At 41.6% G+C, this 20495-nt stretch overlaps 1 protein-coding gene across 3 annotated transcripts in view; it reads right to left on the bottom strand.

Moving 5' to 3' along the window:
* Positions 1-828: 828 nt before the first annotated feature.
* Positions 829-20495, bottom strand: part of ppp1r37 (protein phosphatase 1, regulatory subunit 37) — a 46096-nt gene continuing 26429 nt past the window's right edge. Inside the window, exons 5-13 of one of the 3 annotated variants that reach the window (XM_008291674.1) lie at positions 15414-15533; positions 11754-11904; positions 11381-11536; positions 10223-10335; positions 6053-6194; positions 5789-5955; positions 3232-4972; positions 3067-3144; positions 829-1395 (exon numbers count right to left, since the gene is read on the bottom strand). In XM_008291674.1, the coding sequence (XP_008289896.1) occupies positions 3068-3144; positions 3232-4972; positions 5789-5955; positions 6053-6194; positions 10223-10335; positions 11381-11536; positions 11754-11904; positions 15414-15533 (2667 nt within the window). In that variant the 3' untranslated portion in view covers positions 829-1395; position 3067. Of the gene's footprint in view, positions 1396-3044; positions 3145-3231; positions 4973-5788; positions 5956-6052; positions 6195-10222; positions 10336-11380; positions 11537-11753; positions 11905-15413; positions 15534-20495 lie in introns of all 3 variants that reach the window. The other 2 variants (XM_008291672.1, XM_008291673.1) reach the window with 2 other exon arrangements.

Below are 20495 nucleotides of genomic sequence, written 5' to 3' on the forward strand. Positions count from 1 at the left end.
AAAGAAGATAAAAGGAGGAGGGGGTGAAGAAGAAATTAGGAAAAATAAATCAGAAAAGGCTCATATAGCTATAAAATAAATACAAAATAAGTGATTTCTCAAAGCAGCAAAACGGAAAAAAAAAATAAAATAAAAAAAAAAGACTGAATGTGAAGAGGTGAGACTGAAGGCAACATGAATGAGGAGCAGAGAGGTGAGACGGCACAAAGTACCGGTGGAAGACGGGGGGACGGGAGGGAGGAGAGGGGAGATGATGGCGGAGACCAGGCTGCTTTTCTTTAACACGACGATGACCAGTCCAACAAAGCGATAATGGAGTCCCGAGCTGTGGAGAATCAAGGGAAAAACAACTTTTTTTTTTACAAACTATAAGTAACTCAACCAAAAGCAGACGTCTTACTTTCCTACATTCGAAGAAGTTCCGGCGTTTTTTTTTTAACGGGGAGAAAATTACTGACTTTCAAAAAGCATTTTTGCTGCAGCGGAGGCAAGTGGGTTGCAGCTCCTCCACGTCAGAGCTGAGGGTTCTGACCAAAAGGGGATTCCTGAGGGGCCAAAGTGAGCAGAGGACGAGAAAACAAAGAGGAGGGAGGTCACTTTGGCAGAGGTCCCTTAAGAGTTTGTTTTATCCAGGGTGGTGGGGAAAGACTGAGGAGGTCCAAAGTGGTGGAGGGGGGGGACACAGACGTAAAATGTTCACATTTAAACAGACACGTTAACATCTTCAGTATCCTGGGATATAAAAGCCTTTTATCAGCGACCTACGCCCACCTCAAGAGTTTAAAGCCAGCAGGTGTGCTCAGCAGGGTCCGCCACCGTTATTTTCTCATCATCACCGTTATGTCTTTGTGTAGGTGTGTTATGAAAAAAAAAAAACAAAAACAACTTTATTTGCTAGATATTTCCCCGACTACAGTGAAAATCTACAGAAGAGAGCACGTAGGGGCTGTGAGAAAGGTCTGTGTTCTGTCTTTGGTTAGTGTTTCATCTGCCCTCCGTCTCTCTTCTCTCTCACAGGCAGTTGTTTGAGTGTAAAGATTGCAGATTGACAAAATGTAGTGACAACAGGGTGATTTTATTTCTCTTATTTCCCTCCCCCTTTTTGCATATCCAATGCGCATATGTGTGTGTGTTTCAGTGGTCGATGTAGTGTGGATGTAGAGGATTCCAGATTTGTCACAGCCGAGCTCCACTGGTCGATTCTGTCCTTCCCGTCTCTTCCATAATTAGCTCGTGTTTTCACGTACAGAGTCTCGACTGTAACACTGGATCTTCTGTCCTTTATGGAAAAGTTGTGTTGGTGGTTGAGTCAAACAAAAACATCGTAGGGCAACCGGTCACGTAGTAGAGCCTGACAAACTATCCGAGTGCTGTTTTCACCTGTCCTCGCAGTTCCTGTGGAAGAAGAGGAGATAAATTAGTCCTGAGTGTCGCAGAGACAACAACTTTTGAAACAAATTTAATATCAGAGCCAACTGTGCATAAATAAATCAGTCCTGTCTAATTTATATCTGAATCGATCTAAAGCAAAAAAAAAAAAACTTTTGATGCACACCTGGCAAAAGGTCCAAAAGTCATAAAAACAATGTTGAAATGTAAATGACAGCACTCTCTAATGACATTCATAAAGCATCTCGGGAAGAAACGGTGTCTCTCTATTAAACTTTAATTCTCCATCTTCTTCAAGTGAAACACTTCTGCTCCATCAGTCTGTGCACATTGTGGTAATTTATGCTTCCTCATTTCCTCTCACGTAAAATTGCAATCATCAAGGATCTTCCGAATCTCTAAACGCACCTCGAGGAGAGAGGAAGCTTCTGTAGCAGTTTATAAATGGAGGAAACACAGGTGTCTTTTGTCACATGTTTGTTGAGATGAGATAAGATACGAGGAAGAATCACAAATCAGAGCTGCAAGATGACACATGAGCATAATGAAAAACACCCAGTGGTGTGTTGAAGGTTGTTACAGCACTTCTGCAGCACGACATGCAACTTTTCCTGCAAATACAAGAGTTGATCTTAAATTTTTAGGACTATGCTTGTACATGGTGTGCATGGATGTGCAAGACGCAGACGTAAAGTGACATCACCAGAAAACACAAAGTGTAAAAGTATACTGATCAGTCTGGATACCTGTTTATCCAGATTTGCTACAATTTTATTTGGATGCAAAACCAAAAGTGAGCTCAGCTGCAGCTCACATATAATTACTCACACATTAAAACAGCGTACGCACAGCTGGGTGGTGTGGTAGGTTAACAATGAACAGGCAGTCAGTCTGTAACCTTTACAACAACAATGACTCACGATCTTTTGTTTTTTCTGCCTGTTTGTTGGACCCAAATTTAGTCATGGCACTGTGTTTTAAGTTCCCAGCAATTACACTGGTGAGTTTAGTGTTACAATAACAGACAATAGTCCAGAAAGCTACAAAAAGCAGTTCTCTGAAAGGGGACACGTCAGGATTTTTGTGACTATCTGGCATTTATGCTCAGTTATATTTGGTCAAAGTTCCAAAATGCATGTAAAAGTGCTCCCTGCAAGTGAAAAGCTGTAAAAATCAGACTGACATCAGATCGTTTGCAGAGGCACGTTCTGTTGCCTTTGTAGCTAACTTTGTTCAGTGGCTTGTTAGCATTCTTTGCTTGCAAATTGGATTCAGGCTTGAACATGTACGGATGTATTTGAGAGGCTGACATGGTTTAGACACAACTGACCTGAAGGGCTGCTTAAAGAACGAGTATAAGACGCTTTTTAAACCGTAAATCGTGCAGAAAGATGCCAGCAGACATCTAGAACAGACCTGGAAAGGTGTGTAATATGTTCTCTTTAAATTAGCCTTTAAATTGTTTACTTGCTTAATAATATGTATTTCCTGATGAGGATGTTCGTGGCCTATAGACCAATGAGATCTTGTTCAAGGAAAGAAAGCAGTTAGTTATAAAATGAAAGAAGTGGTTTGTATTGTTGATACAAGGTTTTATTTGATTTCATTTTATATTCAGACCTCCATGACTGTGACAGTTTACTGTATGAACATACAGATTAATGCTTACTTCACCACCTCATGGTGCGTCTCTCCCCGTCTCCAAACTGGCTTCTAGCAGCATGTCCTCCAACTCCTGTCCACAGCTCACACTCACTACACAAACGACACAAACCACACCTTAATAAACAGGCTGTGTATTTATGTAAAATAAAGCAAACATGGGTGATTACAGGAACTCACCGTGCTCCATCACGCAGCTACCGGGCTTGGGGCTTTCAGTGTCGAGAAGGTGGAGGGAGAACTCAGACTTCAGGCCGTTGGGCAGAGCCGAACCGACCACCTCCCCGTCCAGAGCCTCGGCAAAACACTCGCCGTCGTCTGCAGAACTCTCATCGGCCGATTCCTCCTCCTCAACCGGTGAGTCTGGATTTACTTCAGCAACCACTTCAGGCCCAGTTGAGGCCGGGTCGGGACTCGTTGAGGCCTCTCCTGCTCCAGGGTTTGAATCTTGTGCTCCATCTTGAGTGAAAGATGGTCCAAGCTGATCAGTCTGGACGCAGAGAATGGGCTCTGCTTCCTGCTCATCTGCCTCTGTTTGCTGTTTTGGCCTCGGTTCCTCTTGGCTTGGCTCCTCTTTCTCTGTTAAACTGGGGTTTTCATTTTCTGATAAGCTGACTGGTGCTTCCTGCTTCTCCTGCCATGGCTCCTCTGTTTGGTTTGGTGCCTCCTCTGACGCAGATGCTAAGTCATTCTGGAGCTGTTCAAGTGCAGATGTTAATAGTTGCTGCTGTGTAGGTAAACTAGTCTGGGGTTGATTCAGTTCATCTGAATGTTTACAGTCTGGGGGCATCACCTGTCTACCATTTTCTACATGACCTCCCTCCTCCTGTCCTTCCTTGTTTGCTTCTACTACAGCAGGCTCTGGCTGGGGGCTTTCAGGGACCTCTGTTACCCCCTCAGTGACCTGAAATGCTACAGCCTGCACTGATGAGGAATCTGAAGGCAGGGATGGTGCTTGTAGACTCGGATCTTTCACGTCTGGGTCTAAAGTTCTGGCTGTCACATCCTCTGTGGGTTGAGGTTGAGACTGTGGTTCTAGTTTGTGGGTCTGTGTGGTATTTAGTGAGGACTGTACAGGTGCTACAGGACTCTGCTCTGTCATTTTACAGTCTATTGACAGAGCGGGGGAACTCTCCTTCGCGTCCTCTTTTGTCTGTAGTGTTTCTGTAGGAGTTTGAGATGGAGGCGGGAGCTTTGTCTGCTGTGTCACGGGTGGGTTCACGTCCACAGGCTTCTTTGAGGCCTCTTTAGTCTGGCTGGGAGCTGCAGGTGTACCCATCTGAAGTTGGAACAGCTGCTGCTCAGGTGGACTCTCCACTCGAGTTACCATGAAAATCTTGTGACCCCTACCCGGGCTTGAGACGGATATACAGCGGCCGGGAGATGGAGGGGTGCCGGGAGGAACTGGAGATTCTGTGACAGTGATGCCGGAAATGATGCTTGTTCCTGCAGCAGGTGAGGCAGGCGGGGGTGAGGACGTACATGAGGCACTGAGGGGCGACTGTGCAACACCTGCCTGGGCTTGAGGAGCGGCCTGGTTTGAAAGGGTGGAGGAGTTTGAAGTGGAAGAAGGCTTTGTTACCACTTCTGCTTCCTCCTCATCCTCAGTGTCGGAGTCAGACTCCAGGACTTGAGGAACACTCGTCTCTGAACTCGCTCCCGACTGGCTGCTTGTCCGTCCTTCGTCTCCTGTTGTTTCACCCCCTTCCTCTCCCTCTTTGTCTACTTTCTCCTCTGATGCTGGCTCTTGCTCCTCTTCATCTTCCCTGGTCCCATCCTCTGTGGCGATTTCAGCCATGGAGGCCGACTGTCTCATCTTCTGCTCGGTTTCCTCCTTTTCCTTGGCAAGGATAAAATTTCTCTTGCAGCCATTCTGGATCTCAGCCAGCAGGGCGCGCTGCGTCTCAATGAAGCTCTTCACCTGAGAGACAAACAATAGGCAACATGAACAATATATGACACACACACTACCTTCCTTTTTTTCCCCAAAATTTCTTTTAAAAGCAAAGAGTGGGGGCGTCCTGTTGGCCTCGGGGTAAAGAAGACCTTTGATGTCACCCCCCATCTCTGTCTCCCTTCACTACCTGTCATCCCTCCACTGTCAGCTATCTAATTAAAAAACATCATTAAAACAAGGCTGCAGTTGGGTGTTATTCTGTTGTCAACAAATGAATAAATAGAAGATTGAAAAATACTACAGCCACTACTCTCTGCCTTCTCTACCCAGTATGCAGCTCTTTAGAAACAACATTATGAATATATACTTTCATTTATAAATGCTGTAAAGACTTTCCTGAAACAGCTGGGCACTCTAGTTTTTAGTATATGTTATTTAAAAAGGAGTAAATAAGCTTTTGTTGGGTACTTATTTCAGCTCTAGATTTGGTATTCTAGTGAATATTTACAGATGCACAATGAGGTATGCAGAACTGTCTGGAAACAGTCTAGTACAGTTATTGAGTGCAACAGTGTCACAATCATTTGTTTTGAATAGTTTTTGGACAACAATGAAGGTTTTTGGCACAGTGCAATAAGTCACATCAGGCTTTGACTTGTTGGTATTTTCATTTCCTTGTCAGTTTTGGTATTTTCATGTGATTTGTTGACAATAAGAGAATCTGAATATCTCCAAACACCAGGTCCACCACCAAAAACACTTCTCCTGGTTTGGACTATATATTTAGCATTTTGCCTCTTCTCCTCAATCCCCCTCCCTAAGCCTTGTTCCTTTGCTTACAGTTTCTTTCTTGGGTTCCCGGTCGAGGTCGAGACGCAGCAGAGAGGTGTTGACCTTCAGGGCGAGTGAAAGGGCCATCAGGCCACCTGTCTTGATCTCGTTCTCTCGGAGGTCCAGACGCAGAAGTCTGGGGCTCTCGGCGATAAATTCAGCCACAGCGACAGCTCCTGCAGCAGAAATTGACAGAAAGAAGCAGCAGTCAGAAATGCCAAAATCTGACAGGAAAATTGCAGTGGAGGCAAAGACACGCACACTAATTCTCACCTTCGCAGGACAGCTTGGTGGAAGCAAGACCCAGTCTAAGCACTGAGCGGTTGGCAATCAGTCCGTCTTTCAGCTTGTGGACTCCTTCGTTTCCCACTGAATTATGGCCAAGGTTCAGAGTCTCCAGACTCTGGGTGCATGGCTGAAAGAAATAATATTCAAATCAATATTGAAAGAAATTAGTAGTCATTAAATCACATTGTTTAGTTTGACAGTGGACAAACTCATTACTGACTTTTGATCTGTGGTGTGAGACCCCACTCTTGATCCGTTATCATTTTGAATTTAGTGCGTACTTGTTCTGTTGTAGAGATGCTGTACAATAAACCAGCAAATACTTATTCCCCCATGTTAAAAATGTAATAAAACATTACATGCTCCATTTACTTTTTTTTGCCCAGTACACACTAGCTGTATTATTTCCTGTCCGTGTTGATGGAACTCACAGTTATTCTATATGAGCCACACATTAGTTTATACGTAGATAACATTTCTAATGTTTATGCGTTTATGTAATCGCGTTTGTATTCAAATTATGCACTATATCTTTGTTTCCTGTCTGTTTATTAACTGAATAGTTTTGACATAATAAGATCAGATTGTAACAGATTTTATTTCCTTGCAGGCCACAGTTTGCAACTTAATAAGTTGACTTTGGCCACTGCTAATATGTTGCACACAGCTGCTTCTAAAACATGTCCTTTTATGTAAACGTGTTCTTTACATTGTCATGTATTTCTAGTTCTCTATTAGTTTTGCCACTGTGCAGGCTTTCCCTCCTCATACTGCTTACTGCTACATGTCTGGTGTTACCATGTCATTGCATTTTGAAAATGAGACACTGCACACCGTGGATATTTCCAGGGTTATAAACCAGCAGCCAGGACAGTCCTGGAATCTTCTTTATTATTATTGGTGGTTTTAGGCCATTTTTGTGCCCTGCAACATCTAACAAGCTCCAGGGGAAACACGCACAGACAGACTTTCTTGGAAGAGCTGAAAATAACAGTATTAAATGCTCCAAAAAGGAACCATCACATGTTTTCTAAAAATAAGTGAACTACTGTATTATCATTCTTCACAACTAACAACATGTGAAAGGTTGATGGCTTAGTGGACTGTTACTTTACTCTGACACCTCATGAATATATTCTTATCCATTTCATTGTTAGAAATGCGCTTATTTTATAGCTTGACACACATCCCACCTTCTATGCAAGTTTGTTTGCACTAAGGGTTTGTACAAATGTTCTTTTCTTTCTTGGGCTACTGCTTTTTGCCTGACTGACACATTTGATGAATTATGGAGACACACACGTGTTTCTGTGTCCTAGAGCGATATATTTTATAAACAAAAAGGAACTTTTGTTGACAAATCCTCACTTCATGACACCGTGGTTTTAAATAAATTACAGACATCGCTATAAATAAAAAGCAAATAAAGTGAATTTTGCAGCTAATTTCTGGATTACACGGCAACATTGAAGCTTCAATGGAACACTGTTCCTCCATCCATCCATCCATCTTCTACCGCATATCCGGAGTCGGGTCGTGGAGGCAGCAGCCTGAGCAGAGCTGCCCAGACTTCCCGATCCACACACACCTCCTCCAGCTCTTCCGGGGGGGGGGGACCCCTAGGCGTTCCCAGGCCAGTTGAGAGACATAATCTTCCAACGTGTCCTGGGTCTTTCCCGGGGCCTCCTCCCGGTGGGACGCGCCCGGAACACCTCCCCAGGGAGGCGTCCAGGAGGCATCCAAAGCAGATGCCCAAGCCGCCTCAGCTGGTTCCTTTCGTCGTGGAGGAGCAGCGGCTCGACTCCGAGCTCCTCCCGCGGGACTGAGCTCCTCACCCTATCTCTAAGGGAGCGCCAGCCACCCTGCGGAGGAAACTCATTTCGGCCGCTTGTATCCGCAATCTCGTTCTTTTGGTCATTACCCAGATCACATGACCATAGGTGAGGGTTGGGATGTAGATTGACCGGTAAATCGAGAGCTTTGCTGCCTTGCTCAGCTCTCTCTTCACCACGACGGTTCGGTACAGCGACCTCAATACTGCAGACGCTGCACCGACCGGTCTGTCAATCTCATGCTCCATCCGCTCCTCACTCGTGAACAAGACCCTGAGATACTTGAACTCCTCCACTTGAGGCAGGGACTCTCCACCGACCTGGAGATGGCAAGCCACCTTTTTCCGGTCGAAAACCATGGCCTCGGATTTGGAGGTGCTGATCCTCACCCTGCTCGCACCACACTCGGGTCATGGGCGAGTCCGCCTCTGAGTCCACAGTCTCTGCTTCCTCATGACGGCGGGATTGAGGAGACCCTCGAAGTATTCCTTCCACCGCCCGACGACCTCCCCAGTCGAGGTCAGGAAGTCCCCACCCGCACCAAAGACAGTGTTGGTGGAGAGCTGCTTTCCCCTCCTGAGGCGCCGGACGGTTTGCCAGAATTTCTTCGAGGCCAACCGATAGTCCTCCTCCATGGCCTCCCCGAACTCCTCCCAGACCTGGGTTTTCGCCTCTGCGACCGCACAATCTGCCGCGTGCTTGGCCTGTCGGTACCATCTGCTGCTTCAGGAGTCCCACAAGCCCAAAATGACAGGTAAGACTCCTTCTTCAGCTTGACGGCATCTCTTACTTCCGGCTGCCACCACCGGGTTCGGGGATTGCCGTCGTGACAGGCACCAGAGACCTTAGGACCACAGCTATGAGTGGTCGCAGTGACGATGGAGGAGGAGAACATGGACCACTCAGCCTCCATGTCTAGAGCCTCCCTTGGGATCTGGGAGAAACTCTCCCAGAGGTGGGAGTTGAAGACCCTGCTGACAGAGGGTTCCGCCAGACGTTCCCAACAGACCCTCACGATACGCTTAGGTCTGCCCGGTCTGATCAGCTTCTTCCCCTGCCAGCGAATCCAACTCACCACCAGGTGGTGATCGGTGGACAGCTCTCTTTACCCGAGTGTCCAAGACACGCGGCTGGAGGTCTGATGATACAACTACAAAGTCGATCATCGACCACCGGTAACACTGTTCATGTTGAACAAAAGGGACTCTGAAGCCATCGCAATGAGTCAAAAAAATGAATCAAATCTCATAAACCAGCATCAATAAAGTGGGACGAAAGAGATCGAGGAGTGTTATTGATGCCAACAATGTCATGTATGATGTTTGTAAAACATTCAGTGGTGCTATTAATAAGACTTAACCGCAGAACGACATTTGATCGCTAAAAACAGCAGAAAAAGGTTTATCTTCCTCTGACAAGGCCGAGAATGTAATGACTCAGGAGAGTCTAAATGCAAACACTGGAGCACTAAAACAATAAACTGATGTTCCACAAGGAAAACTGAGTGTAAGAGATAATGACGCTATCACTCAGTGACAGAAATGCGACCAGTGACTTCAGCAGTGGATTATCGACAGCAGACAGCTGTGAAATCAAACAAAGCTAAATTGTGGGAGTTTGGTACATCCAGAACCTGAACTCACATCTGTTCACTCAGCGAGATATGACAGCGCAAAATGTCAGGTAAACTAATGAGGAGCCCACATGGAAACGTCCGCTCAAATCAGACGTCATAGCAGTTATTTACACAGGACACAAATCCCTCACCCACACATCCCTCGCTCCCAGCTTTACACAAAGTAACTGGATAGCTGCGTTCTCTAACAAAATGAGTCATCCATCCGTCTAGGTGACAATAAACACAAAGTTCGCGGTCTTATTTGTTCTTGACAAGATTCTCCAGGCATCAAAGAGGTTGACATGCAGCCAACTTTTATGTTCTAATCAAGCCTTGAGGCGATAGTGTAATCCACACTGGTTGGATGATCACCTGTCATTACTCCAGCAATGGTAACAGTATTTTTCATAGCTAAAATCTATAAATCAGCAAACAAACAAACAAACAAAAAGTTGTACTGAGCCATAGTTACAACGTGGAAATAAGCAGAGGTCGAGCTGCCAAATATGGGGAAGACTGAGATATAACACACAGCAAGCAGTGTTCTATTCTGATCTCTTCTCTGAGAGAGTAATGAGGAGAAAATTGAATTCTGCATCCCTGTGCTGTTAAACACACAGCCAGTGTTTTCCTCTTAAAACCACTGATGAGTGTGTGCGCACAGACTGGTTTTTATTGTCCCTCGGTGTGTGTGCGTTTGTGTACCAGTGCAGCAGCGAGGTAGCCCATGCCGTTGTGTGTGAGCTGGTTGTTCCATAGCACCAAAGTGACGAGGCCTTTCCTCTGCTCTTTTAGTCCTTCACACACGTAGGCCAGACCTGTGACGACACAAAAAGACAAAACAGACAGAGCTATTATTCATGTGGTTATATAAAAATGCCTGTTTTAACAAACATCATGTGGACTAAAATAAAACATCTAATTTTAGGAAGCTTGGTACATTACCAACAGCTACTTTTCAATTGTCCTTTCCTATTTCAAAAAGTGTGGTTTTTATAGTCGTACTCACAAGAGGACCTTGTTTTCTGTTAACTGCAGTGTAAAGTGTTATCTTTCAGGAGGAAATTCAATATGTTTGCATGAACAAGCACATTAAATCCAGCTGCAACGCAAATTTATCCTTTGGAACTACTAAAAAGCTTAATTGGCTAGTTTTACATACAGTTTATGTTTAAGACCAACATCACATTTTTTGATTTGTCCTCAAAGCTCCAGTCTTAATTGTGCTTAAAAAGCCAAAATGAGCTAAGTGTTGCATTAGTGCATCTGTAAGTCAAGTGTCAATTTAAAAATGTATATAGAGAACGTAGCTAGAAAAAGTTTGGCAACATAATAATGTAAAACCCAAACTACTCTCACTGCACTGTATTTAGCTGTGACAAATCTATCAGTGTAATCATATGTCATAACCAATTGGCCACACATCATTACTGTGGGACAGGTTTAAAACCTGTCCAGCAGCTTTTACATGAAGAGGGATGTTGTAAAAGTAACAGACTGAGTCCAGTTGCTTTACTGGTTTCTACCAGGAAGCAAGCCGCAATTCTGTCTTCCCAGTTTTTGCATATGTGCACTGCTTCCATTTTGTTTTTCGGTTTGTTTAGCTGCAAATTTACTTTTTTACTTGTTATACAATTTCTAATTATATGATTAAATGCTGTATTTGGGGCTTGCTTTCACTGAGATTACATAACGTCCCTGCAGGGAGCAGTAAACTCTCTTCTGATTTTGTAAAAAGGTACTGAGGTGTTTGGATAATGAGCGAATCTCTTCAGCAGAATAATTCCACTTCAAGAAAACAAACGCATTAAACAATTATGCTGTCGCAGTACTGTGTTGCTGCTCTCTATCGCTATTGTGTACCAGAGTCTAGGATGTGGTTGTTGCGCAGGTCCAGGATCTGAATATTGTAGTTGAACTTGAGCAAATTGCCAAGTTGAGCTGAGTCTTGCAGGCCATTGAGCTTGTTGTCTGCCAGGTACAACTCCCGTAGGTTCATATTCATCTTCAGAGCCGTAGCTGACGAGACAAATGAAAGACAAAAGCAAAATGAGGTATAAATTGTTGCAGAAGTGATAGAAAACCAAAAGTTAGAAACAGAGGAATATATTCAGGGATTAAGATGCTGTGTTCAAGGTTTCATTGAAGGTGGGGTTTGGAAAGAAAAAACAAGCCTCCTTTTCCCCTTGTACATCCTCTTATGTCACCCCCACCCCGGGCATTTTGCCTGTCTTACCCAGTAACATGAGCGGTCTGCCAGACAGGCCAGCGTTTTCCAGGTGGAGGACTGCCAGGCTGCCACTGATCCTGAGCGCTCGTGCTACAAAAGGAGCTGAGTGGTCCAGTAGAGGAGTGTTACGGGCATCAAGATACTGCAGAGAGCTCGTCTGAGGGGGAAACACCAAGAGAGGTACAAATTATTTGATATGCACAAGTAAAAGCCTAAATCAATCTTAGACTTTTAAATAAGGTAGCTGACACATTCTGCATCCCCTAAGCTTGGAAGCCTTTGGTCTTTATGCCCAATGCAATACCCGTGCATATAGTTGGATCAGAGTCAATACATTAAATATTATCTTATATTACTATTAAGGAGCAGATATGAATATGACGAAGATGACGTGTGCACACTGAAGCCGAGATCACGGCAATGACATACAGTTTTTTTCGTCTGTTTAACCCACTAAGCCCAAAACATGCTGGTGCATTTAGAAAGTATGCTATTTTATTTAAAAACATCAAAATAACACAATTTATCAAATCAAGAAACTCTTATGCAAAAAAGATCATTTTTGCATTTTCCACTTTCTGATAGTTCTCAAACTAATTATGTGTCATTTGTTTTGCTGGTTTGGTTTTGTGTGGAAGGACAACTGACTCTATGTTAAAAATGGCTACATTAAGTCAAAATCACTTTATTCTACATGTCATATTTCAAAATGTGCAAAAAAAAGAAAAAAAAAAAAAAGAAAAAAGATTGCACTAAACAGATTTTGTAAAAACAAAACAAATCTGTGTTCCTTGATGCAACCACAAAGCCATGACTGACTGAGCTGCCACCAACAGTCACGTGTCAAAGATTCATTGACTTTTTGGCTGAACTGCAGCCTGTGTTTACACAGAGCAGAAAGAAAACAAGCATTGAAATAAATTAAAATTGTAAGTAGTAAAACACCTTTAGTATGTAGAGCTGCCACGAGTTTTCTAGTATTGGTAACACCAGAAGGCTTTTGGTAAAATGTTCTAAAAATGTTCTTCAGTTCAAACTGAAAAAGCCTCTTGGACGAACGGTAAAATGTCTTCAAAATCTTAAAGAGAAGTCAAGCTGCTTTTTACTGAAGCTCCTTGAAATATCATGATGTGAATGACTGATAATGTACCCAGATGTTCTACATGTTGACCCCGTGTTTTTGTAAAATGCATAATCAAAGAAAGACCTGTTCTTTTGTCTAAAAAACATAATTTAATACATTATAACGGTGTCATACTGCACATAAAACATTTTAATTTTCTTTCTACTTCTAGCCATAGTGGTGCAGGACTTTCTCTTGCAGTGAAAAATGAAGTCATGGTGAGGAAAAATGGAACAGGAACAAATAAACATCCAGAAACTGCTTGAGGTTAAGAGGGTTAATCCAAGTCCTCATTTCAGGAATTCAAGGACATACACTTGTCAAAGCTGGAGTTAATTAAGATCTATTTGCTTTGCTGCAGTGAGCCTCGACTTTTTATTGACACGCTAAGACACGAGCAATCTCCAAGCTGCAATATATGCATGCTGTCTCCAGGCAGTGCTTCATTAATCACCACACATTCAATGCTTGGGGAATGCCTTTAGGTACAAACACTGATCAGGTGACAAATTAGCTGTTTGCACAGTCAGAGTTATGATTAGAGTAGGACGCATAAAATTTTGCACACAGTCATTGCATCATTACAAACTGTGATTAAGGATGTGTTGTTCTTCCCTTTAGGATGGAAGTAATGACCCAAATCTAAACTAATAAGCAGGCCACAATATTGATGATAAAGACTGCAAAGTAATTTGTGGCTTTGGAAACAGATTAGCGCTGGTCACAGAGGTGCACTGCTGGGACGCCACATTAAACTTCAGCTAAGCCAAATATTGACAAATTTCACAATTTAGTGACCTGATACCCAAGTGAGATAATACATTTTCATTAAAAGTTAATTCACCTACTTTGGTTTAGGATATGCATGTTTTTTATAACGTAGATTTTCACACTCCCCCTTCCTTATACTATTATACAGACAAGAAATAAACAAAACAGCTTGTAGGAAGTCTGTTTTGAGTGACTTTACTGTCCCTGTTCCTCTTCGACGTACAATAAACAGTTCCTTTCACATGGTTTGTTTGATTAAAAAAAAAAGCAACAGCTGTTCATATCCATGTATTCTCCCACATATATTGTATGAAAGGCAATGCATTCATGTGTCTAGCTGGCCACCCATTTGTATTCTTAACAGTAATAAATTATGACTGACGTCAAAGAACGAGCAAGTGAAGGGCGACACTTATGCTTGAGCACTGACAGGAAGCAGCAGTGTTGCATGAAGCCAAAGATAGAAGATAAGAAACAGTGGAAAGATCCTCTGTTTTTTCCCGCTGGGCACAAAGCAACAATTACAAACGGAGAGAAAAGACATGAAGACAAACTGGCCACAGTTTGACCTTGAGGCTAAAGAAGTTTCTCACTAAAGACAACAGCCACACTCAGACCACCACACTGAGTTTTCTGAGGAAAGAAAATCATGTAACAGTGCTGTCATCGAGCTATTGTTGTCATTATTCAACCTGTATTCTACTTGCTTTCATTATTTATACTGGGGTCTCCTTTATCAATTATCAAACTGACAACTCAGCTCTGTTACTGTCAGCAGTTCAGTGTCACATCTTTTTTTTTTTATTATTGCACATATTCTCTCTTTTGAATAAGTCTACCCAACATTAGACTATTCTACTGTTTCACATGTGTTACAACACTTTTATTCACTGTACTTAGTAAGTAGCAGTAAATCATTTCTGTTGTATTTAGGTGTGATTATGTAGTTACCTATTTTATAGTTTACTTTGCAGTGTTGCAGTTTTGTATTCGAGACTTTGTTTAACCCTCTTAACCTCAAAACCCATCAGTGGGTTTGAAAGGTATGATATTATTTTCATTTCCAAGATTACATAATTTATTAAAGCAACAAACCTTAATGAAATGAAAGAACTTTGTCTGAAAAACAACTGAATAAAACACTAAAATCAGGATATTTAATTGAAATCACTTTCTTCTAAATGTGTAGTTTAAAAAAAATGGCTAAAAATAAACAAATTGCAATAAAATTATTTTAAAAAACTTTGAAAAATGTTTCATTTTTTTCCAGATTGTTGCTAAATGAATATTCAAAGAAATTCAACATTCATTTTTTTGTCTTATTAATTATATATAGCATTCTAACTTTGTTATACTGCACAAAAAATAGGATTTTCATTTCTTCTAGCCATTGCTGTGACAGTAACAAATGATGAGACTCAAAATGTTTTAAATGTAATGTGATACAAAATAATTAGGACAATATCCACATGTTAAATTAACTTATTTAAAATAAATAATATGTGCAACAATAAGAACACATGACATTGAACTGCTGACAGTAACAGAGTTAAGTTTTTATCAGGTCAAACTGTGGTCAGTCTGTTCTTATGCCTCTTCTCTACTTCTCTGCTTTTAACACCTCAAAACAAGTGTTATCATTTTAAAGTATCATCCCTTAGATTGCTGTATTTTTGTAGATCCATAAATAAATCCAATCCAATCTTATTCCCACCCTCTCTGTTTTCTCAGGCTGTTGTTGTGAGCCAGTGCATGGGAGGATGATCTCTCACCTTTCTCATCATGTGAGCGGCAGCCTGCCATCCTCGTGTGCCAATGTGCTTGTTGAAGGAGATGTTGAGATGTGTTGCTGACTCATAGTACTCTATCATGTCAAAGAGGGCTGATGCACCCTGAGAAGCACACACAGAGAGAAACAAAAGCCAAATAGATCAGGAGAACGATACATACAATTAAAAGCATTTCAAATTAAAACTCAACAGTTAAAAAAAAAAAAATTCTGTGTCAAAACCCTGATGTTACAAGACACAGCCTGGAGCAGCTGTAGTTGCCGTGGTAACGGTCCCTCAGGACAGGTGAGAACTGCTTAGGTGTTTCCATGAGGGCCTCAGGTGTGAGTAGAGACACTACAGCTGGAAGGACGAGTTCATGTGTTTGTGTCCCTGTTTACTGTTGCAAAAAGAAACTTAAGGTTTGGCAGGATTCAAAATAATAGAGAAAATAATAATAATAGTCAAAATAAATGTGACAATCAGTGCTTAAATCTTTGAGATATGAATTTTAATTAGAACAGTTGGGTTGCAAACAGTGGCTGAAGAAATATTCAGACCTTTTTCTTATTTAGAAGTACCATCCATCCATCCATTATCTATAGACCGCTTAATCCTCACTAGGGTCGTGGGGGGCTGGAGCCTATCCCAGCTGACTTAAAGTGAAGGCAGGGGACACCCTGGACAGGTCACCAGTCTTGGACCTTGTGGGAGGAGGCCGGAGAACCCGGAGAGAACCCACGCTGCATGGGGAGAACATGCAAACTCCATGGAGAAAGATCCCGGCTGTCCTCACCGGGATGCGACCTTCTTGCTGCGAGGCAACGGTGCTAACCACTGAGCCGCCTTGCAGTCCCTTAGAAGTACCAATGTAATGTGCAAAATGTACTGGTTATGCAGTAAATAGCACCTGACTAATTACATTACATAATAGATTATTCATGCAGACTGATCAGTGTGTAAGCAACATGTTATTGTTGTAACCGGTTGAGGTGGAACTAGTTCTCTATTTTATTTTAACCAAGAGTACCTCAGTCCAGTGGTTCCCAACTTAGGAGTCTGAAATCTTTGCTTTTTTTGTGAGAGATTTGGAATATTTCACAGATTTGGTCAGAAAATATTCAATTTAAAAAATATCTAAGCAGTTAACAAAGGAAATATCTCTTCAGTTCAGTGGAAGTGCCAACAAGTCAGACACATCTGAAAAATTGCAAACAACCACAATCAGACACTGCAACTGTTTAAAAATGCTGTAGAGTAAAATATTTCCCTCTGAACCATAATGTAATAGAAATACAGAACTGCTGAAAATACACAAGCAAAGTGCAAGTACTTCAAAAACAAACCTAAAAAATTTAGCAAACCACCACTGGCTGCAAATGAAGGTTACTGTCACTATATATTCAACTGCTTATGAGTTTTCTGCTCTGTAAAATACAAGAAAAACTGAAAAAATTGCCAGTTATGATTGCACAGAACCCAAGGTGGTATCTTACTTCTGTTTTCTAAATATTCAGTTTACAAATTTACAAAGTAGAGAAAAGCAACAAAGATTCACACTTCAGATCCTGGAGCTATGAAATACCCTGACCCTTGCAAAGTACAGTAAAAACACAGAACTAAACAAATAACTCGTTCATTAATTAGTCATTTCAGATAAAGTCTAGAGGTAAAGTGATGACTGATATATTTATTACGGGCTGAAAACTGGCGCAAAATGATCAGTGCTGTTTGAACTGCAGGGCACAAAACAGTGTGAGATGAAGAGCAGATGCAGCACTAAAATGAAATATCAGGTGATGCAGGATAAAGTCAAAGTGCGCTCATGTGATTATACTATTTTAATCTCATTTTGGATTTTGGTGGAGGTGTGGGAGTGCATCCTTTTCATCTACTGCTGATATAATAAAAAGTGTTATTTTGTGGTTCAATTTTTTTATTTTTTTTTTCAATATGTCTTCAAACATAACACGTATCAGCATATCCTGAAAGCAAAGCTACTGGAGATTTGGAGATTCTGTATTTCTTGTTTCTTTCATTCAGCAACAATTAAAAGCAAAAAAAAATCATGGATGGATTTGCTTCTGTGCAGCCAGCTGTAGGATGTGATCCAGATTAAAATATGAGTGCATGAATTTATCCTCCTCTAAGGCTACAGACTGCTGCATAGTGTATCTTAACCTTTCCCCTCTTGGTGTGTGTATACTCGGAGACATTACTGAGTATACACCAGTGTGTTTATCTACAGGGTGGGGGAAGATGAGTCACATTTAGTCCAATAAAATCTAGCTTGTGATAGCCCTCCCCATGCCTGCTCCTCCACACGCCTCTTGAAACATCTCTCCAAAACTATTTTTCTCCTTTCATCTTCCCGTATCATACCCGACGAGATGCCACAACTGCAGATAGGAGTCTCTGCCAAATCAAACCATCCGTCGTACACCTCTCACAACTCCAACTTAAAAAACGAACCCATCCTCCATTTCATTTCATTCGTTTTCCGTCCCACCTTCCTCTAATCTCAGCTCAACCAGCGACACTTCCTCAATATTTTCGTCTTTCAGAGTGTCATTTCATCTGAGCCCAAGGCAAGACACTTGTCTCAGACTGAAATGCTGCTCTCTGGTGACTCAGTCGCTGACTCATTCAGCCACTTCATTCATATTTCCGGGGAAGCGTTCCACGTTGGCTGAAAAAATGTGCACATGTCACTCTGCATTTGTTTGGATTTTGTGATGCTTTCATTTGCTAAAATTACAATCTGTTGTAAGAAGGATATGAAAAGCATAGTTGATTTAATTACATGCATCTTGTTGTGTGTATAAATAAGAAAACCTACATGGCTCGGTTTAGGGTTATAACGTTTTTACACAACAACTCTGACTCTAACAAGTCTGTATCTCCTCTTTTATTTGAGCTCTAGTGTTTTTCAGCATTGTGTGAAAATCACTGGGGATTAAGGCGGCCTTTAAATTCCCTCGCATTAATGGATATGAAGCACTATGATCTTTATCTCCGCTTATTTTTGCTGTCACTTGAAACATAATCCATTGCTGCTGTCAGGTGACACTTCACTTTGATTGATGTTTTAAACTGCATCTGATTGTTTCAGGTCAACTGGAATTACACAATAAAATGTTCCGGCAGGCAACTCTGTAAAATCTGTTCCACTCAAGAGCGGAATTTGTGAGCTGACCTAAATGTGGTGATGTATTTGTCACCGTTGCCAACTCGTGGAGCTGAAACTACTGTATAGCCTTTAGGCAGTATGAGAGAACGCCCTGCGAGGAACGCCATTCAATCTCAGGGCTGACACCTTCGAGACCCATTTACAACTGGTATTAAAACATGATCTGTATCTAAATAAGTTATTCGGAAAATGACATCTGATCCACAAATTTATATCTGGTAATAAGATGTGTTCTTGTCTTCTTGGTTGCGATTGGCTCTTAAAATGCAAATTAGTTACACATGACTGGCAGACTTATCAATGAACATGTTGCATCACAGGAATGGAAGCAAAGCCATGAATGGGTGTCATTAAACTCTGAATTTCAAACAGTTTCTGGATGCCTTTGCTCTTGTTAAAGTTTTACTTGCTGTGGGCTCATTTTCACTGCAATACGAAGTCCTGCACCTCAATGGAAATACCACAACTATTGCTAGAAGTAGAGAGAACTCAAAAAAATCCTGTGTGCAGCATAATAAAGTTGGAATGCCATTAATCACAAAAAATAAAAAAATAAAGTTATCTATCTTTGATTATTTCTTTTCCAAAAACCTGAACCTCAAAGTGCTCACATGTCTTACCAATACTGGGAAAACTGGTATTTTACTCCAAACATTTTAAGCTGATTTTCTTTTATCTGCTCCGTGCAAGCACAGCCTGCAGTTCAGCTAAAAAAGTCCTGAATTTTTTCACAACTGTTTCACAACTGGATCTTGGTTGCAGGAGAAGCGCAGGACTTTTACTTTTTTGTAACATCTGATTACAGAAAGCAATTTATTTTGGGCATTTTTTTTTTTTTAAGGGAGAGATGTAGAATGAAGTGATTTTGAGAGAATATCATGTTTTCAAGCTTAGATTAGGCATTTTTCCCTCAATGGAAATGTACATCACATATGATTAGTTCAAGGACTATTAGAAAGCTTTTTCTTTTTTTTTAACACACCTTTTTAACCTGACAGCAGGTGTTGGTGTTGGAAAGGCATGGTTCATTTGTAAATTGTTGTTTGTTTTTTTTTTCTATGCGAGACAAAACTACTGCTGTGATTTGTGTGTGTGTGTTTTTTTTGGGGGTTTTCTTAAACTAGAGGGAAAAGGCAGAGTTAGAAGAACATTTAAACTTGCTGGCCATATTTTTTTTTCTAAAATACTGATTGCATTTACACTCGCTAAGATCTGATCACAATATGCACCTGGTCTGGCTTATCAAATCATATACATGGCCGTTCTCAATAGCATGTGCATAGTATTCACAGACTGGGGACAGACTTTTAAGGATCTCTATAGCTTTAATTCCTCTTTCTGGTCATTAAAATAAAAATATAAAAAAAATCTAACTGCATATTTAACTGACAGACTGGAAATAAAGTGAAAGCTGCCCAAATACTCTCAAGTCTAGAAGAGTCTCTGGGGACAGGACAGGATGATAATTAAGAAGTCTTTCCAAGTGTGCTGAAAAACAGCAGGAGAGTGGGACCTAAATTAATTCTGCGGTTAGAGTGAAAGGACTGACATGGCATTGCCAGACAGGAATAAAATAATGAGCAGTAATTAAAGTGAAACCTTACATTCCTAGAAAAACTTAGCCTGAGTGACTGTGGCTAAAAGCCGAGCTTCTGTGCGATGCAGCACTGTACAGAATATTTGGAGCTCTGTGTGACAGGAAGTGGTCCGAACCAGTGTCCCTGAGCTCCACACTGCAGCTCTGTCTATCCCTGCATGTCTACAGCCCAAACATCTCTAATGGTGTTTACACAAGTGGACATCTGGGATAATCAGAAAACCCATGACAAACACTCCATATCCTGCCAGTTCAGTAATAGTGGAAAAGATGATCAGAGTGTGACTGAATGTAGAAA

The sequence above is a fragment of the Stegastes partitus genome, unplaced genomic scaffold, assembly GCF_000690725.1.
Source record: "Stegastes partitus isolate 25-593 unplaced genomic scaffold, Stegastes_partitus-1.0.2 Scaffold754, whole genome shotgun sequence".
NCBI classification, from domain to species: Eukaryota; Metazoa; Chordata; class Actinopteri; family Pomacentridae; genus Stegastes; species Stegastes partitus.